This window comes from Rattus norvegicus, unplaced genomic scaffold, assembly GCF_021556685.1.
Source record: "Rattus norvegicus strain SHRSP/BbbUtx unplaced genomic scaffold, alternate assembly SHRSP_T2T haplotype2-0000026, whole genome shotgun sequence".
In the NCBI taxonomy this organism is placed as follows: domain Eukaryota; kingdom Metazoa; phylum Chordata; class Mammalia; order Rodentia; family Muridae; genus Rattus; species Rattus norvegicus.
This window is the reverse complement of record NW_028238785.1, coordinates 729058-749254: the sequence shown is the minus strand read 5'-3', so window position 1 is coordinate 749254 and position 20197 is coordinate 729058. Positions and strand designations below refer to the sequence as shown.

Here is a 20197-nt window from a genome sequence, read left to right as displayed (position 1 = left end):
ATCAAAACAATCATCCACCATGATCAAGTAGGCTTCATCCCAGGCATGCAGGGATGGTTTAATATACGGAAAACCATCAACGTGATCCATCATATAAACAAACTGAAAGAACAGAACCACATGATCATTTCATTAGATGCTGAGAAAGCATTTGACAAAATTCAACACCCCTTCATGATAAAAGTCCTGGAAAGAATAGGAATTCAAGGCCCATACCGAAACATAGTAAAAGCCATATACAGCAAACCAGTTGCTAACATTAAACTAAATGGAGAGAAACTTGAAGCAATCCCACTAAAATCAGGGACTAGACAAGGCTGCCCACTCTCTCCCTACTTATTCAATATAGTTCTTGAAGTTCTAGCCAGAGCAATCAGACAACAAAAGGAGATCAAAGGGATACAGATCGGAAAAGAAGAGGTCAAAATATCACTATTTGCAGATGACATGATAGTATATTTACGTGATCCCAAAAGTTCCACCAGAGAACTACTAAAGCTGATAAACAACTTCAGCAAAGTGGCTGGGTATAAAATTAACTCAAATAAATCAGTTGCCTTCCTCTATACAAAAGAGAAACAAGCCGAGAAAGAAATTAGGGAAACGACACCCTTCATAATAGACCCAAATAATATAAAGTACCTCGGTGTGACTTTAACCAAGCAAGTAAAAGATCTGTACAATAAGAACTTCAAGACACTGAGGAAAGAAATTGAAGAAGACCTCAGAAGATGGAAAGATCTCCCATGCTCATGGATTGGCAGGATTAATATAGTAAAAATGGCCATTTTACCAAAAGCGATCTACAGATTCAATGCAATCCCCATCAAAATACCAATCCAATTCTTCAAAGAGTTAGACAGAACAATTTGCAAATTCATCTGGAATAACAAAAAACCCAGGATAGCTAAAGCTATCCTCAACAATAAAAGAACTTCAGGGGGAATCACTATCCCTGAACTCAAGCAGTATTACAGAGCAATAGTGATAAAAACTGCATGGTATTGGTACAGAGACAGACAGATAGACCAACGGAATAGAATTGAAGACCCAGAAATGAACCCACACACCTACGGTCACTTGATTTTTGACAAAGAAGCCAAAACCATCCAATGGAAAAAAGAGCATTTTCAGCAAATGGTGCTGGTTCAACTGGAGGGCAACATGTAGAAGAATGCAGATCGATCCATGCTTATCACCCTGTACAAAGCTTAAGTCCAAGTGGATCAAGGACCTCCACATCAAACCAGACACACTCAAACTAATAGAAGAAAAACTAGGGAAGCATCTGGAACACATGGGCACTGGAAAAAATTTCCTGAACAAAACACCAATGGCTCATGCTCTAAGATCAAGAATCGACAAATGGGATCTCATAAAACTGCAAAGCTTCTGTAAGGCAAAGGACACTGTGGTTAGGACAAAATGGCAACCAACAGATTGGGAAAAGATCTTTACCAATCCTACAACAGATAGAGGCCTTATATCCAAAATATACAAAGAACTCAAGAAGTTAGACCGCAGGGAAACAAATAACCCTATTAAAAAATAGGGTTCAGAGCTAAACAAAGAATTCACAGCTGAGGAATGCCGAATGGCTGAGAAACACCTAAAGAAATGTTCAACATCTTTAGTCATAAGGGAAATGCCAATCAAAACAACCCTGAGATTTCACCTCACACCAGTGCGATTGGCTAAGATCAAAAACTCAGGTGACAGCAGATGCTGGCGAGGATGTGGAGAAAGAGGAACACTCCTCCATTGTTGGTGGGATTGCAGACTGGTAAAACCATTCTGGAAATCAGTCTGGAGGTTCCTCAGAAAATTGGACATTGAACTGCCTGAGGATCCAGCTATACCTCTCTTGGGCATATACCCAAAAGATGCCTCAACATATAAAAGAGACACGTGCTACACTATGTTCATCGCAGCCTTATTTATAATAGCCAGAAAATGGAAAGAACCCAGATGCCCTTCAACAGAGGAATGGATACAGAAAATGTGGTACATCTACACAATGGAATATTACTCAGCTATCAAAAACAACGAGTTTATGAAATTCGTAGGCAAATGGTTGGAACTGGAAAATATCATCCTGAGTGAGCTAACCCAATCACAGAAAGACATACATGGTATGCACTCATTGATAAGTGGCTATTAGCCCAAATGCTTGAATTACCCTAGATCCCTAGAACAAACGAAACTCAAGACGGATGATCAAAATGTGAATGCTTCACTCCTTCTTTAAATGAGGAAAAAGAATACCCTTGGCAGGGAAGGGAGAGGCAAAGATTAAAACAGAGACTGAAGGAACACCCATTCAGAGCCTGCCCCACATGTGGCCCATACATATACAGCCACCCAATTAGACAAGATGGATGAAGCAAAGAAGTGCAGACCGACAGGAGCCGGATGTAGATCGCTCCTGAGAGACACAGCCAGAATACAGCAAATATAGAGGCGAATGCCAGCAGCAAACCACTGAACTGAGAATAGGTCCCCTATTGAAGGAATCAGAGAAAGGACTGGAAGAGCTTGAAGGGGCTCGAGACCCCAAAAGTACAACAATGCCAAGCAACCAGAGCTTCCAGGGACTAAGCCACTACCTAAAGACTATACATGGACTGACCCTGGACTCTGACCCCATAGGTAGCAATGAATATCCTAGTAAGAGCACCAGTGGAAGGGGAAGCCCTGGGTCCTGCTAAGACTGAACCCCCAGTGAACTAGTCTATGGGGGGAGGGCGGCAATGGGGGGAGGGTTGGGAGGGGAACACCCATAAGGAAGGGGAGGGGGGAGGGGGATGTTTGCCCGGAAACCGGGAAAGGGAATAACACTCGAAATGTATATAAGAAATACTCAAGTTAATAAAAAAAAAAAAAAAAAAAAAAAAAAAAAAAAAGGTGAGGCAAGCCGGGATCTCAACAGTCTTTGGCCAAAGAAGTGAGAGCCCACAGGGCAGAGCAAGGCAAAGCAGAGCCAGGCAGAGCAAAGTGAAGCCCTGCCAGTCAGCAAATAGGCCTTGCGCATGTGGGACTGGTGGCAGCAGTGCTTGCCCTTGCTCTCCTGGTGGTGCAGAACACCTGCCTGGATGTGGGGAAACTCACAGTGGCTTGTCCTCCAGCTGCAACTGCCAGTGCTTGGGGAGGGGGAAGTTGAAGATGCTCCCATGATCCTCCGATTTCTGGCCCACTTTGTCCACGGTTGTCCATGTTCAAGGCTGTGGTCAGCCCCGCCAGAAGCCCCGAGGACAGGTAGAGCAAGCACAACTGGCCAGCAACCACCATGGGCATCTGCGGTGGGACCCAGGCCAAGTAGCCACAGAGGCGCACCAGGCAGCCAGGCACCAGCCCCAAGCCTGTGCATACTGAGGCCAATGACACTCCACTAGTCCCTCCCACCATGCACATCCCACCCCTGGTAGGCAAGATCTCTCTGTCCAGGGCTTCCCCCAGACCTCCAACTACCACCAGCTCAATGAGCCTTTACTTAATTCTTGTTAACCATAATGGCTTGTCATAAAAGGTCATTGGGAAAGTCAATGATGAGATGAAAGCCTTAAAAGAAAACTAGAGAGACTTACAGAAATGAAGAAGAAAGCTCTCTTCCCAGTAGGAGCCTGGCAGTCCCAAGCTCAGGGCACCTCATGTCCAGTCTTGAACCCAGCATGCATTGTTGTGGAGAACCTGCCTGCTTAAGGACCTGGCTTCCCACTCATTCTCCTGAGATGATGACTTTAATTCTTTTAATTTTTACTGGTTATTTTCTTCATTTCCATTTCATGTGTTATCCCCTTTTCCAGTTTCCTTTCTCCACAAAGCAGAGTCCAGCTCACAAGCCTGAGCAGCTGCAGCCATAGTGCACCATGGGGGATCCTGGGGCAGACTGTTTCATCACCAAGATCCTGTGGACCCACAGGGGATGCATGACCTTAAAGGAACTGCAGAGTAGGATCAGGCTCCAGAGGCAGAGCTCTATGAGCTGCTGGGCAAGACTGCTTATTCCTATTGGAGACTGGAGATCAGGCAGGGATCATGCTGTAGGTGGCGGCTACTACTGAAGCCTGTGGCTTCAATCTCAAGTGCATCCAGGGACCATGCTACAGATTGCCCAAGCCTCTGCAAGCTCAAACTTCTGGGACAGAGTCATTATGCAAAATCCCAGAGAAACCTCTGCAAATATCCACACCAAGTTTTTAGGAACAGAGCTTCCAGGTCCTGAAGAATCATGAGCTTTCTGGGCTTAACCAAGAGGAGCCGGCCTTCTTCCTGGTACAGGGGGATTCTTTTCTCCTGCAAAAGTTACTACAAAGGAGACAGCCACAAACAGATCTGCTTGAAGCCACAGCCATGCAAGAGAGTCCAAGTCTGTGAGCACTTCACCCAGGCCAACTGCCGTTACCTCAATTGTCTCAGGTCTCATGACCTGTTGGACAGGAAGGTGCTGACCTCCGTGACTGAGCACGGGCTGAGTTCTGATGGGGTCCAGAACATCCAGGACATCTGCAACAACAAACACATTAGGAGGAGACCCACTGGCATGAGAGCTCCCCATGAACATCATAGCAGCAGGGCACACAGAGACAAAAGCAAAAGCAGAGACTGATTCCTTCCAAACAGTCTAGGATTTCTCTCCCATGTCTCATTTTGGCATCTGGTTCACCTTGTCCAGATGTCACCAGCTGTAAGGATTCCCTGGAGGATGTGTCTATAGCTGTCACTCAGGAGGTCAAGAACCTGGGGACCCAGGACTCTGCACAGCTTTCCTTGGTCTCATCTAAGGCTGCTGGTGTCTGAGGACCCAGTCACATGAGAGCAAGCCAGGGGTTTTCTGAGAATGGACATCTGGATGGCTTCTTTTCTAGAAATCCTACTGATTCTTTGTAAGCTCCTGCCTCCTCTGCTGGCTTTCTTCTTGCTGCAGCAAAAAGAGATGAGTCCATGTCCATGAGAACAGGCATGCCTTCTGGACACCGCATGGAGGTCAAGGGAAAGAATGAGGCTCCAGACATCGATTACATCCCATTTTAAATGGTTCTATTGATGGGGTGACAATGGAAGAAGCAACAGACTCAGGAATTCTAGGTAAAAGGAGAAACTCAGGGAAGGAGTTTGGCAATGTTCCTTCTCTTTCAATTCAGTGGAATAATTGAAGCACTATTGTTATTGGGTCTTCATTAAAAGTCTGGTAGAAAGGATGCATTAAAGCCATGTGGCCCTGATTATTATTATTTTTAATTTTTGGAGTGGCAGCCTTTAATGACTGTATCTATTTTCTTATGGGAATTATTCATTACCTTCCCAGATCTGTATTTAACTTGGTATTTGTTATCTGTTAGAAAAATCACCAGTATCAAATAGATTTTTCACTTTTCTGTAGTAAAGGCCTCTGAAGTAAGCCCTAATGATTGTTGAATTCACTCAGTGTCCTTTGTTATATCCCCCTTTTCATTTCTGATTTGGTACTTTAGATATAGGCTCTGTGGTTTGTCTGTCTTGTGGATCTTCTCAAAAAAAAAAAAAAAAAGCCAGCTCTTGCTTTGCTTGGCTCTTTGTATCATTCTCTTTGTTTGTAATTGATTGATTTTAGTTCTGAGTTTATTTCCTGCCATCAAATCCTACCAGACTCTCTATGGGATGAGGCTTTGCCTCACCTTGGTAACAGCAGCATGTGATACATGAAGCTTTTGCTGCTCTCTGTAGTGGGGACGACGACACAATTTCACTGAAAACCATGCACAGCCTCGTTTTAGACTGTATTAAAGTAGCCCACGATTTCAGTGCTCCCTGCAAGGTGCCATGAGACAGTAGTAACATGAGTCTGCCTGCACCTCGACAGTTTTCACTAGGGACTTCTGAGTGATTTTATGAAAATTTATAGTGAGTTCATGGATGAACATGCACAAACACAAACGCACACACACACTTTACTGACATGGTGCACATTCTTTCCACACAAAGAAGAAAGTGAGTATTAATGAAAACACACCAATAAAGGAATTGATGGACGAGGTTGTGGGGAAGCTGGGGCTTAGAGTTATTTAAAGGCCCTGTGCAGGCTCTCCTTCTGTTGGAGGCTAAACTTCAAGTGCAATGGGGTTCTTTATTTTCTTTCTGTATAGCACACAGAGCTAGGGTGGAAACTAGTTTTTGAGCATATTTGGCAAGTACTAGAACACTGAATTAATTCCTAGGGCTGGAACCCTATTAATGTTCTACAGAATTACAGGGCAGGCTGGATGAAGACTCTCAGCTGACAATGTGGACATCTCAAGACAGGCACTGGACAATGGCTGACAGACTTGTATGAAGGCTGGAAATGTTTGGCTATCTCAGAGGAAAAGAAGGCCCCTCCGACTACACTGTACTCTAAGGACAGTTTATTCAGGTAAGGGATGACATGAACTATTGTCTCATGTCACAGATGTCAGCACAAAATATCCTAGGTATTGTATGCCAATGGTAGCATTAACAGAACAAATCACACAGTGCTGTGAAGATATAGAATATGACTATATGTAGCAAGAACCAGGCCTCTTCTAGTTTCTAAGATCATACCTGAGAACCTCAAATATAGTAATAATGTGATAATGTGGTATAAGTCTAGTTACAACTAGTTTCTATTGTGACACAGATGACTCTTTTTGTGTCATGGTCAGCTTATAATGAATGACTAGACCTAAGCATGAGAATAACCAAATACTACATTGCTTCTCTAGCTGCTGAGCTTTTAAAAGCCCTGGTGTGACAGCAAGCTTTTGTGGACATCTGGATTATTCCTTCTGTACTTTAACTCTCTAAGTCAACCCCACTCTGAGTAAGTCAGTTCCATTCCATAAGTTGGAAATCAGTCAACTGGAAAAAAAATACTTTCTCAATACAAACACAGATTGGCCATGGAAAAAGGGCAGCTTGAACTGTCCCACCTAGGTCCTGGGCTTGCACAGGCCTGCTCTCCAAAAGAAAAGTGTGTTCACAGCTGCAGGCTGCATTCACTATGGATGCTCTTGAGGTTCCTCCCTAAACTGCTTAGATTAAGATAATTTTGTTGCCATCTATCAAAAGAATTCATTATGCCAAACTGGCCTTTCTTCTGAATCTTCTGTTCTGTGGGCAGGGCAAAATCTCCAGCAACCCTCACAGCAATGTAGGCTGCCAATCTGGGACTCAGAATTATACCAGTGCAAACCAAGAACAGGGCAACTGGAAGAGACCTCATTGGGTTGTAGGAACCTTCTGTTCTGAGTCACTTCTCAGAAGGGGCACTTTGCTCTAACTCCTCCATGAGACCCAACCAGTACTGGGGCTGGAGGCTCCTTAGGTGTGGCAGCTCTGAGCTGGGAGGGGGAGCTGGCACACTGACAGGGAGAAGCCTGTTTTCACAACTGATCTGGATCTGAGGAGCAGGTGCTTTTAAAGAAGCATGTGAGAGTATCTCCTGCAGGAGAGCTCACTCTGCAGGGAAAGTCACACAGGACAGGGAAAAGTGGCTTCCCAACTTCCACAGGTCCTGTGACCCCAGGGAGGGCACCAGATGGTCCAAGAGTTTGAGAAAAGCCTGCATTTGCCTGAAAGACTTCCCTCAACCATAAGTCCCACCACTGTCCCAGACTCACACCTGAGGATCAGCAAAGCCTGCCACCTGCTGGGGTCCCCACAAACTGAACCCAGAATGGAGAACTGCGGGAAAGCACTTCCAGGGAGGGGGAGACACAAGTCTCTGGGGCCAGGCCTGGGGTCTGTCCCTTAGGCTCTCCTCACCTCTGTTAGCCTCCTAGTGCAGAGCGCTGCAAGCCGGGATCTCAAAAGTCTTGGGCTGAAGAAGTGGGAGAAGGTAGCAGCAGTGGCGGTGGGGTCGACAGGGGAGTTGAAGACGGAATGGTAGCAACGCAAGCAGCGGCGGCGAGGGCGGAGGCCGGGGGGGGGGGGCGAAGGAGAGGACGGGTGTGGGGGGGGCGGGGCGGGGGCAGGGTAGGGGCGAGGGCAGGCTGGGGGCGGGGGTTGGGACGGGTCTGAGTCGAGGGCGGTGGTGGGACTGGGAGGGGGGGATGGGTCGGAGGCGTTGTCGAGTGCGGGTGTGAGGCGGGGGCTTGGGCAGGGGCAAGAGCAGGGGCGGGGGCAGGAGCAGGGGCAAGCAGAGCAAAACCCAGCCCTGTCAGCTGGCAGAAAGACTCTGGGGCTGGACAGACTCGCCCTGCAGCTCTATTGATGGGGTGACAATGGAAGAAGCAACAGACTCAGGAATTCTAGGTAAAAAGAGAAACTCAGAGAAGGGGTTTGGCAATGTTCCTTCTCTTTCAAATCAGAGGAATAATTGAAGCACTATTGTTATTAGGTCGTCATTAAACGTCTGGTAGAAAGGCTGCATTAAAGCCTAGTGGCCCTCATATATATTTTTTAATTTTTGTAGTGGCATCGTTTAAATACTATCTATTTTCTTATGAGAATAATCTTATGACTCTTTGTATTATCCTCTTTGTTTGTAATTGAATGATTTTAGTCCTAAGTTTATTTCCTGCCATCAAATCATACCAGACTCTCTGTAGGATAAGGCTTTGCCTCATCTTGGTAACAGCAGCATGTGATAAATGAAGCTTTTGCTGCTCTCTCTAGTGGTGATGACGTCACAATCTCTGTGTAAACCATCCACAGCCTGTTTTTAGGCTGTATTATAGTAGACCACCATTTCAGTGTTACCTGCCAGGTGCCGTGGGACACTAGTAACACACGTCTGCATGCACCTCGACAGTTTTCATTACAGTCTTCTAAGTCATTTTATGAAAATTGATAGTGAGTTCATGGATGAACATACACAAACACCTGCACAGAAACACAAACACAAACTCTCTCTCTCTCTCTCTCTCTCTCTCTCTCTCTCTCTCTCTCTCACACACACACACACACACTTTACTGACATGGTACACATTCTTTGCACACCAAAAATAAAGTGAGCAGTAATGAAAATACACCAATAATGGAGTCGATGAAGGGAGTTATGCAGAAGCTGGGACTTAGAGTTACTTAAAGGCCCTATGCAGGCTCTCCTTTTGTTGGAGGAGAAATTTCAAGTGCAATGTGGTTCTTTATTTTCTATCTCTAAAGCACACAGGCTATGGTGGAATGTAGGGCTTTGAGCATGTTTGGAAAGTACAATCACACTGAATTAAATCCTAGGGCTGGAACCCTATTAATCTTCTACAGAATTACAGAGCAGCCTGGATGAAGACACTCAGCTGAAAAGGTGGACATCTCAAGACAGGCACTGGACAATGGCTGAAGACTTGTCTGAAGACTGGAAATATTTTGAAAATTCAGAGAGAAAAAAAAGGCCCCTCTGACTACACCGTACTCTAAGGACAGTTTATGCAGGTTAGGCATGGCATGAACTATTGTCTCATGTGACAGATGTCAGCACAAAGTATCCAAGGTATTGTATGCCAATGGTAGCATCAACAGAACAAAGCACACAGTGTCATGAAGACATAAATTATGAGTTTGTGTAGCAAGACCCAGGCCTCTTCCAGGTTCTTAGATAGTAACTGAGAACCTCAAATACGGTAGTGATGTGATAGTGTGGGGGTGAATCTAGTTACAACTAGCTTCTATTGTGACACAGATGACTCTTTTTGTGTCATGGTCAGCTTATAATGAATGACTAGACCTAAGCATGAGAATAACCAAATACTACATTGCTTCTCTAGCTGCTGAGCTTTTAAAAGCCCTGGGGTGACAGCAAGCTTTTGTGGACATACTGGATTGGTCCTTGTGTACTTTAACTCTCTGAGTCACCTCCACTCTCAGTAAGTTAGTTCAATTCCATAAATTGGAAATCAGTCACCTGGAAAAAATACATTCTCAATATGATCCAGATTGGCCATGGAAAAAGGGTAGCATGAACTGTCCCACCTAGGTTCTGGGCCTGCACAGGCCTGCTCTCCAACAGAAACCTATGTTCACAGCTGCAGGCTGCATTCACTATGGGTGTCCTTGAGGTTCTTCCCTAAACTGCCTAGATTAAAATAATTTTCATGCTAACAATCAAAAAACTCATTATGCCAATCTGGCCAACAGGAAGCTAATTTCTATTCTGTATTTTGTCAGATGTGCAGAATACATATGGTCATCATTGATAATAGGTGAAAGATCTGCTCTAATATGGACACTAAGTGGTGCTGGAGGATGATCCTGACCCACAATGAGGAGTGGTAACACCAGAGCCCTGTAGGGATGGCTGGCAAGCTAACACATTGAGCATGCACAGCTCAGTAAATTTCCTGTGAATACACATCTCCTGAGATCTCTCTATTTGATTGGAGGTGATCCTGTCCACCTAATACAGTACATGATGTGGAAGGACAAAAGCACCTGCAGGAGCTGTGGTGATGACTCACAGGATAGAGCATCTGCTACTCTCTCAGAAGAACCACATGGACCCTAACAATTGGGTAAAGCATGTCAGTGATTACTTCATAAAGTGTGTGTCCGAGAAACAGCCACATTTTCCACACAAAAGACACTGTCACACTGGGTACCCCTTGGTGACTTTGAATTCACTTATTAGCCCAGGATCCATGGAACATGCAGAGATCCATCTCCACCTGTCAGTTCTAAGTCCACAGGAGGGGACAGAACCCTTGAATAAGAATGATGGTCTTAAGAGTCAAGAGATAGAATTCAATTTTTATTCATAAGGAATTCATTTTTACAACAAAACAGGATTAAAACAAATAAATTAAAATATTTAAAAATATTTGAAAACATAAAAACAGTAACAAGAACATATAAATATGAAACAACAAAAAGAAAATTTCAATTAAAATCATAACAAAAATATTTCTAAACAGCATATTCTTAACGAACATTTAGAAGCACAGATGTATTGCTGTTTCTCCTCTTGCACACAAAATGAAAGGAGGTCCCCCAAGTTGTCTCTCAAGTGCTGTTTTCTGAGAAGAAAGTAAGACCTCAATCAGTCAGGCTGGCTTAGTGTTATATAAATTTAGGGTCTCTAAGCAATGACAAATTAACTCTGAGGAAGAATACTCATCCAAAAAATTTGTTACCGTTCAGGATGTTTGTCATCAGGGACTCCTGAGAAAGCAACTTATTCTTCAGGAAGCTCTCTTACTGGTGTGTGTCCAATTCCAGCTCTCTTGCACTTTCTGAGACCTGGGAGAGGAAGGCAGTTTTTCAGACACTGATTTGGTGGTGAAATGCAAGGCAGCTGTCGGAAGGCTGCCTTCTACCATCTCAGTTCTATTGGACAGTCAACATGGACCTTTTAACTGATATCATTGTTGCTACTCTTTGGGAAGGGCAAAATCTCCAGAGAGCCTCAAAGTAATATGGGCTGCCAATATGGGACCCAGACTTATACCAGTGCAAACCAAGAACAGGGCAATGGAAGGAACCTCATTGGGTTGCAGGAAGAAAGTAGATGTCCATATATCACCAAGGTTAAAACCAATGACAAGTTCTAATTTGACATTTGCATTTTGTTCTTATCCCGCAAAGGTGCTTCCCACACAAGAAGTCACATGACCACAGAGTGTCATTTGTCAAAGAACCAAGAACTTGTTCAAAACTCTACAGAGCATCCAATCTATCACGTGGATATGCAATAATGAGGTATGTTATTAATCTGTCACCATTTCTATACTGTAGCTTCAAAAAGAGCAGACAAATATACTTGCAAAATAATTCAGTTTCTGAAAAGTGGATGACTTCCCAGAATACTTGTGCATAGGCAGAGCAATGAACAATTCCATTACATGAGGTGGTTGGCTGGTTGTGAGTGTAAATTAGAAAGGTGGTAGGAGAGAGCAAAGATGTATCAAATTGGCAAACTTTATCAGATATTTTTAAGCTAACACAGCTGCTCAACCCTACCAGATGATGCTGGGTCTGGACGTTGCTGGTCTTTATCTTTCTTGTTGAAGTCAACCAAATATTTCTGGTTCAGTGCACAATCAAGATGTACCTCCTTGCTCTCCTGCTTCAGTGGGACCAACTTCTTCCTACATGTGTTCTCCATCAGGAGCTGGCTGAGCAGGTTTCTGGAAATACAGTCTGCATAGTAAGATCATGCTGCCCCTTTCTCCCATTCCCACTCCCGAGTGCCACTAACTCCACCAGGACCCAGATACCCATGAAGACTTAATAGAATTCATTTCGATACATATAAGGCTGCTGCACAAACCACAAAGAGTAAATTCCGGGAAGAATAAATTGTTTGTTTGGCCCGAGCACCTATTAGTGTCCACATCTCTCAAAAAGAACATGGATCTACAACTATCCATGAAAGCCCAATGCATGGGGGCAACATCAATTAGTAGTGGGCAAACAGCCTCAAAGGAGGTCAGTAGAACCAAGAGAAGGTCATGCTAACCATGTGGTCCACACACTGAGTTTTGTAAAACCTGGTATGACACCATAGGTCCAGGTCAGCCTAATAACCTTCTGCTGACTTCAATCAGTGCTGTTCTATCTAGAGCCTTCTGAAGATGCCTAGACAATCCTGGGATGAGGAACAGTCTTTTATGGAACTGAAAACTGAGTCTTAATGACCCTGGCACACTGATGTGTAAACAGCACAAGAGATAGAACCAGAGCTGAAGACCGTCCAATCCAGAACAAAGAAAGTCAGAAATGGCCATTCCACAGGTGATAGCATTTCTGACCAGGACTTACCTAGAGAAGGTAATCTCCTTCTGCAGCTTATGGTTGTTCTCATGGATTTCAGTGTTCTCCATCTCTAAGTTGTGCAGAATTCACATGACTGCCTCCTCCATTCTCTCCAGGTCTTCATAATATGGATTTGGCCTGAAGTGTGGCCTGGCACCAAATGATAGAATCCAATGAACATCAGCATTTAGGAATATATGAACTCAGGGTGGGTCCTGTACTACACCAGTCCTGGAAGGACACCTTCTGAATTCTACATATTGGATCTTCTTCAGCTTCAGAAACGTGTTTTTCTGCGTCCAGGACACCAGAATCTCGGCATCCAGATGGAGGCTTCCCTGGCTCCCGTTGTTCAACCAAGAGGAAATCTGCAGTCAAGCCAGTTGAGCTATCAAGAGCCTAGGCCACACCTCTCCATGCTCCCCCACCCAACACACCCAGAAACCTGTGATTTCTTTTCTCCTGTTTTGACAAGAGACCACATATCAACACAAAATTATAATCTGCACAAGGAATACAAATAAACAGACAATCGTGATCACATAGGCAAAGCACTGTGCTGTTGACAGTGGGGCTCCCAGAACAAAGCATTCACATCACCATGAATGTGTTACAGGTAAATACTCAGGCTAAGACATAGACCCCTAGATTCCAGGTGTGGAGGGAAATATAAACATTTAAAAGTTGTGCATATGCATTTGGATGTATGCACATACAGACTCACAGACTGAGACACACCCACAAAAAAAAGAGAAAAGTTAACAGAATCAGAGAAAGAGAAAAACAAATATGGAAACAGAGAGCACTGTGAGAACCAGGATAAATGCATGCACCATTGCTGTCTCAGAGTGCAAGACACACAGACAATAACAAACAGGCCTGAGTCTGAGACCTTCTAGTCAAGCATTGAGATGAACAGTTTGGGAACAGGCCCCTCGGGCTGCTGCCTGGATCTTCCAGCACTGAGTCCCCTGCCTAGCAAGTACAGAGACTCACCATAAACTCACTGCAATTACAATCTTGCAAAGCCACCAGCTGTCAAGGGCTTTGCAAATGCACACTAGACACTCACTCTCCCTGACTTTATCCCCGAATTCTTCATTCAGACCACAAGATCTGCTTTTCAATAAATTGAAGCAGATGAGTCCATTTTCCATCTTGCTCCTCAGGAAGGGTCAAGGTTCTGAATCTCCTCTATATGGGAGGTGAGGTTTAGCACAGGGTGGTTAGGGAGGCACAGCTTTCTAGAACCCAAAACCTTAATAGGATAAGAAGAAGGTGACCTTGCAGACCCAGGAATGAAACAAGAGCATTTGGAGCAATTCATACCTGTTCTTCATGGATCTCTCTGTCAGAAACCTCAGGCGATCTCTCAGGTCATTTCTCTCCTCGGTAATGAGCTGCAGCTCTTTAATCAGCTTCTCCTTTTCCTTCTTGGCCTGATTCTCGCTTAGTTCAGTGCCAGGGGATGATGTTTCTCTCCCAGCGTCTGTAGGTAGAAGAACACAAGTGAACCTGCATGGGGAGAATGCATAGAGTGTACATAGACCACAGTTAGGCCTAAACAGGAGAACAAGCCTGGAACCCAGTGTCACTGCTAGGCGATTGGTCTATGCTTAAGAGGCCTCATCAGTGGATCTCAGTTCTCCCACTACTCTATCGACACCAAGAGATGTAAGCAGCCAGGTGTTCCCTATTCCGGACATCAGATGCTTACATGGACCACGGAGATGGCTTCTCCAGGATTATCATCAGCTGAACAGGGTACAGCTTGGTTTCAGGACCCTCACCCCTGTGGGTTCGAACTCAGATGATAAATTCACCACCCACAAGACTTGAGTGATTGGAGACACTCAGATGTCCTACCCTGATACTCTAGGCCAACAACTTTGGATTAAAAACACATTTCCATGGAGGACATGGTCAACAGACTTATCAGTTCCCCTATTTGAAATACCAAATGCCCGAGAAGTTCCAATAGGTTACAGGATGAATCTTGGTCCACATGTTCCAAATACTTTTGGTATTTTAGAATCATGTTTGTAACACACAACCTCTAATATATAAAGCTAACGATGACCCTGCCAGTTAGAAGAAATCAGAGGAGGTCTAAGAACATAAGGTTATTGCCTGGAGCACAATTCTCCCCCTGTTCCTACTGTCAGATATCCACTGTATTTAAAGAAGCAATGATAGTGAAGTACATTGCTGCCCTGTCTAACACAGAAAAGGAGGACCCTCCATGACTCCTGATGGTGTTATTATACAATGTAACATAACAAATGCACTGTAAAAGTAAAGACCAGAAGTTCACAGAATAGTAGCATTGGCCTTACCATATCCTCCCAGTGGGGATGGGGAAACTAAAGTTCTGAAATCCTGACTTTCAGGAATTGTGATATTCATGGAAATTCAATTCCTTTTCAGATGCTCCAGTTGTTGTGGCCCATTGCTAGAAAGGTCAGCTTAAGCCTGCAGCCCCCCTGGCAGGAAGCTCAAAATACACTGCCCAGAACTTACTCAACATTCCCCAGAAGTGCTGTCTTTGTCCATCATTACTTTGAGACGAAAGGCTAGACTCCTTCACTTTAGTCTCTCCAGAATCGACATTCCCCCTCCGAAAATGCTTGCGAAGACGGGAAAACATGTCTTAGCTTGTAACCGCCAGACTCAGACTGAGAGAAACTAGGGCACTGGTCGTCACTACAACACTGGTGACATCACAGAGGATGCCAGAACTCTCTAGGAGACAATAGAATGTCCAAGAAGGGACAGCTGATGTCATGGGGAGCAGACTTTGCCTCCCTGGTAATGTTCTCCCTGTACTGAGCATAAGCTGAGGTGCCCTTTCCAGGAGACTTTCCTGGGGCAGAGCCACTGAGCATCTCCTGCTTCCAAAGCCAAATTTTCCTCAAGGCTTGATTATAAAAACCTTAGTAATTCTTATGCATCTAAATGAATGTTTCCTTCCATATCTTGCCCCAAAATGTCTCATCCTAACTCAAATTTTCCTCATTCACCAATGTTAGCCATTAAAACTTCCGGAGATTTCACACCAGATTGAATATGCAGTCAAAAGTTCTCCTGTCTCATTATGTACAGGTGCTTTATATCACATCAAGAAGTAGTCTGCATGGTAGGTTACAACATGCGTGTGTGTTAGGGGAACACTCATGAAGTCATGTGCTTAGCAATTGACAATTGCCAGAAAATTCCTTAGTTGAAAGAGTTGAAGTCTTTATGGTGCTAGGAACAGTGTGGAGACCAGTTGGCAGAGGAAAGTGCAATATTGGAGCCACCAATGAAGGGAACCTCATGCTGCTTGTGGGGTTCTCATCTCTGCGCTAATGTCGCCAAAGGAGCACTGCTGACAGGCCTTCTATCAGAAGCTGAGCTTCTATCAAAAAAATAAAATAGTCAAGAGATATAGGGGGTGCAGATAAAGGTGTAGGACGAGGCTATACACATCACTACGTGGATAGAGCAAGGACCCAGCACTTGTGCTCTGGGTCATGGGCTTCCCCACAAACACAAAAGTATCTGTCACAGTAAAAAAATGGATACTGTATTGAGTGCACACACCAACACTGATTGATCAGATCCATACCCCAGATTTTGGGGGCAGATCCATGGCCCCAAATATCTTCCTCTCAACTTATACAGCAAAAAATAAGAAAGAAAGAAAAAAGTCAAAACAAAAAGCTCAAGCTTCTCATATGAGTATTGCAGGAAGTGTGATCTGGTGGTCAGTTCTGATTAGGCCATTTTAGATAGAACAGTGCACAGTGATGCTTAATGTGATGGGTCCTATATAAAGCTTTCTGCAATATTGGAATTTTAACAAGCCTCATCCAGAACATACAGAACAGGAAAGGATGTGATCACCATGTCCTTGCTCTCTATCAGGTTATTTTTCTGTGTCCGTGATTGTCAGGCATAGACAGCAACAATCTGAAATAGCTGGTAGACATGGAACAAAGTGGCTATAACAAAACTATAGTTGTGGGTTACACACCTCAACTGTCAAAGGCTAATGCTGTCCTCACAGTCCCTGGAGGCCACTCTTGTAAGACTGTCTACTGGAAAGTAGAAGCAGGTTTATCTGAGCTCAAAGTGAACCTGGCCAGCTAGGAAGAGGGCAACATGGGATACTTGAGACCCTGTCTAAACCAGCACAGAAACCCACCCTGCATTCAAAGCATCATCCACCAATTCTCGATTATCTACCATTCTCTCCCTACCAGTCTTTCAGACTGGAACTGTAGAAAAGAACTGGAAATGATCTTCCTATTCTGAAGACCTTGATCTCTCTTACCTTAGGTGTACATTAAGAACTCATGCAAATGGGTATGACCATCTGAACATCTTAGTATCACCTACTCAGTATATCTAGCATAATACTGTGCCTATGGCAATCTCAAGTTTCCTTGAGTTTCGCTGACCCAGCAAGAAGTATGAAGTACTGAGGTCAAACCCCAGTGATCCTTTCAAGGGTTTAGAAGCAAGCCATCAGAGAAACTCCACTTCTTTGTCCTTAGATTAAATCAAGCTGATACAATGTGAACCTGGTGGGCTATTTAACCATGCATCTTTCTGCCATCCCCACCTTTCTGAATTCAGTCCATGTGAACCTGCATGGGGAGAATGCATAGAGTGTATGTACATAGACCACAATGAGGCCTAAACAGGACAACAAGCCTGGAATCCAGTGTCACTGCAAGGAATTTGGTCTATGCTTAAGAGACCTCCTCAGTGGGTCTCAGTTCTCCCACTACTCTATAGAGACCAAGAGATGTAAGCAACCAAGTGTTCCCTATGCTTGCTGACACACGCAATAAATGCAGTAAATTTTAATTTTTGTTCAGTTGTTCAGTAACTTACATATTGCTGTGGAAGTGATGGGGTTTAATGATCAGCATTGCATTTAACAATGCATAACCAATCATCCCTCCTAGAATGACTGTATATAGAGAAAGAAAATTTATTAGAATGGTGTATAGGCTGTGGTACAGCTAATTCAACAAGGAATGGAAGGTCCAAATTGCAGTAGTTGCCCCTGTTGAAGCCAATCCCCCTAGCATAGCTGTAGCCATTTTGTTCCATGCCTGCCAGATAGTTCATATTCTTGCTGTACTATGTCTGTCTGTCATGATTGTCTGAAAATAATTTAACTCAGAGCAGGGTCAGGAATGATCACATAACTTGTGTATGTTTTTTTTTATTGGTTATTTTGTTTATTTGCATTTCATATGTTAACCCCCTCTCCAGTTTCCCCTACAATAACCCTGCATTCCACCCCCTTCCCCAGCCTCTTCGAGGGTGCTCCCCCACCCACCCATTCCGGAACCACTGGAAGGAAGTTCTTTATGTTGTGAGGTTTCTTAATCTTAAATTTCATAATTATAAGCTTCATGTAGGACCAATAAAATTAAAGGTCAATATGAGGGCTGCAGTGATGGCTCCATGGTTAAGAGCACTGACTGCTCTTCCGGAGGTCCTGAGTTCAAATCCCAGCAACCACGTGGTGGCTCACAACCATCTGTAATGAGACCTGATGCCCCCTTCTGGTGTGTCTGCAGACAGCTACAGTGTACTTATATATAAATAAATAAATCTTTAAACAGATAAAAAGTCAGTATGAACCTTTGTTGTCTAAAATGGCTTGAGTCAGGGCTGACAACCAGACAGCCCTTCCAGCACCTGCCTATGACCTCACAGTTTTAGTCTTTATAAACTGACATAGAAAAATGTCCAGGGTCGTAGCCTGACAAATTCTCAGCTATGTCTCTGATGATCAGTCTTAGGGTGGGCATTCAATAAACCATCCCTGTCTAAGTGAGGTCAGAGTTTGTGTGGTTTATGGGGCAACCCCTGGACTCCAACGGTTTTGTCCATAAGGCTGGATATTTAAGCTGGTCTTCAGTACATGCAGTAATCCTGAAGAAGTAGGCGAATTAATAAAGCAAACTTCCTTCTTCCATGTCCTTGATATGAGCCAGCAGAAGGTGTGGTCTAAACAACAACCAATGGATTGGGTAAAGATCTTTACCAATCCTACAACAGATAGAGGGCTTATATCCAAAATATACAAAGAACTCAAGAAGTTAGACCTCACGGAGACAAATAACACTATTTAAAAAATGGGGCTCAGAGCTAAACAAAGAATTCACAGCTGAGGAATGCCGAATGGCTGAGAAACACCGAAAGAAATGTTCAACATCTTTAGTCACAAGGGAAATGCAAATCAAAACAACCCTGAGATTTCACCTCACACCAGTCAGAATGGCTAAGATCAAAAACTAAGGTGACAGCAAATGCTGGCAAGGATGTGGAGAAAGAGGAACACTCCTCCATTGTTGGTGGGATTGCAGACTGGTACAACCATTCTGGAAATCAGTCTGGAGATTCCTCAGAAAATTGGACATTGAACTACCTGAGGATCCAGCTATACCTCTCTTGGGCATATAACCAAAAGATGCCCCAACATATAACAAAGACACATGCTCCACTATGTTCATAGCAGCCTTATTTATAATAGCTAGAAGCTGGAAAGAACCCAGATGCCCTTCAACAGAGGAATGGATACAGAAAATGTGGTACATCTACACAATGGAATATTACTCAGCTATCAAAAACAATGACTTTATGAAATTCATAGGCAAATGGATGGAACTGGAAAATATCATCCTGAGTGAGGTAACCCAATCACAGAAAAGCACACATGGTATGCACTCATTGATAAGTGGATATTAGCACAAATGCTTGAATTACCCCAGATGCACAGAACACATGAAAATCAAGAAGGATGACCAAAATGGAATGCTTTACTCCTTCTTTAAAAGGGGAACAAGAATACCCTTGGCAGGGAATAGGGAGGCAAAGTTTAGAACAGAGGCAGAAGGAACACCCATTCAGAGCCTGCCCCACATGTGGCCCATACCTATACAGATATTAGATAAGATGGATGAAGCAAAGAAGTGCAAGCCGACAGGAACTGGATGTAGATCTCTCCTGAGAGACACAGCCAGAATACGGCAAATATGTAGCTGAATGCCATCATTAAACCACTGATCTGTGAACCGGGCCCCCGTTGAAGTAATCAGAGAAAGGACTGGAAGAGCTTGAAGGGGGTTAAGACCCCATATGAACAACAATTCCAACCAACCAGAGCTTCCAGGGACTAAGCCACTACCCAAAGACTATACATGGACTGACCCTGGACTCCAAGTTCATACGTACCAATGAATAGCCTAGTAAGAGCACCAGTGGAAGGGGAAACCCTTGGTCCTGCCAAGACTGAACCCCCAGTGAACATGATTGTTGGGGGGAGGGCGCTAATGGGGGAAGGATGGGGAGGGGAACACACAAATAGAAGGGGAGGGGAAAGGGTTGAGGGATGTTGGCCTGGAAATCGGGAAGGGGAATAACAATCGAAATGTAAATAAGAAATACTCAAGTTAATAAAGATGAAAAAAATAAAAAGAAAAAAGAAGGTGTGGTCCACATTAGAGGT

General features: G+C 44.0%; 2 protein-coding genes, 1 long non-coding RNA gene and 1 pseudogene across 6 annotated transcripts in view; 2 read left to right on the top strand and 2 right to left on the bottom strand.

Moving 5' to 3' along the window:
- The window catches only part of LOC147997902 (disks large homolog 5-like), a 31204-nt gene extending 23324 nt beyond the window's left edge, over positions 1-7880 (bottom strand). The window contains exons 1-2 of one of the 2 annotated variants that reach the window (XM_087601503.1): positions 7762-7880; positions 4403-4503 (exon numbers count right to left, since the gene is read on the bottom strand). The gene's annotated coding sequence lies outside the window, so the exon portion shown is untranslated. Of the gene's footprint in view, positions 1-3584; positions 4130-4402; positions 4504-7761 lie in introns of those variants that run through there. The other variant, XM_087601504.1, reaches the window with a different exon arrangement.
- LOC147997900 (uncharacterized) overlaps positions 1-15742 on the top strand; it is a 28242-nt gene extending 12500 nt beyond the window's left edge. Inside the window, exons 2-5 of one of the 2 annotated variants that reach the window (XR_015647513.1) lie at positions 6222-6388; positions 9202-9369; positions 11515-11628; positions 15112-15742. This is a non-coding gene — a long non-coding RNA (uncharacterized LOC147997900). Of the gene's footprint in view, positions 1-6221; positions 6389-9174; positions 9370-11514; positions 11629-12800; positions 13833-15111 lie in introns of those variants that run through there. The other variant, XR_015647512.1, reaches the window with a different exon arrangement.
- Positions 3867-5153, top strand: LOC147997903 (zinc finger CCCH-type antiviral protein 1 pseudogene; annotated as a pseudogene).
- LOC147997901 (uncharacterized) lies at positions 10669-15371 on the bottom strand. Of its 2 annotated transcripts, XM_087601539.1 has the most exons (6): positions 15205-15350; positions 14014-14173; positions 12691-12834; positions 11890-12056; positions 11064-11169; positions 10669-10946 (listed from the first exon to the last, which is right to left on the bottom strand). In XM_087601539.1, the coding sequence occupies exons 1-3, from the start codon at positions 15329-15331 to the stop codon at positions 12771-12773; spliced, it is 351 nt and encodes a 116-aa protein (XP_087457665.1). In that variant the 5' UTR covers positions 15332-15350; the 3' UTR covers positions 10669-10946; positions 11064-11169; positions 11890-12056; positions 12691-12770. The 2 variants fall into 2 exon arrangements, with proteins under 2 accessions (XP_087457665.1, XP_087457666.1); XM_087601540.1 differs by having other exon boundaries at positions 11890-12834; positions 15205-15371.
- Positions 15743-20197: the final 4455 nt, after the last annotated feature.

Coding starts and splice junctions, on each gene's coding strand:
- LOC147997901 (XM_087601540.1), bottom strand. CDS start 15,331: ATGTTTTCCCGTCTTCGCAAGCATTTTCGGAGGGGGAATGTCGATTCT. Junction 14,174..15,204: donor GCACTTCTGGGGAATGTTGA/GTAAGTTCTGGG, acceptor TTCTACCTACAG/ACGCTGGGAGAGAAACATCA. Junction 12,835..14,013: donor GAGAGATCCATGAAGAACAG/GTATGAATTGCT, acceptor ATTTGGTGCCAG/GCCACACTTCAGGCCAAATC.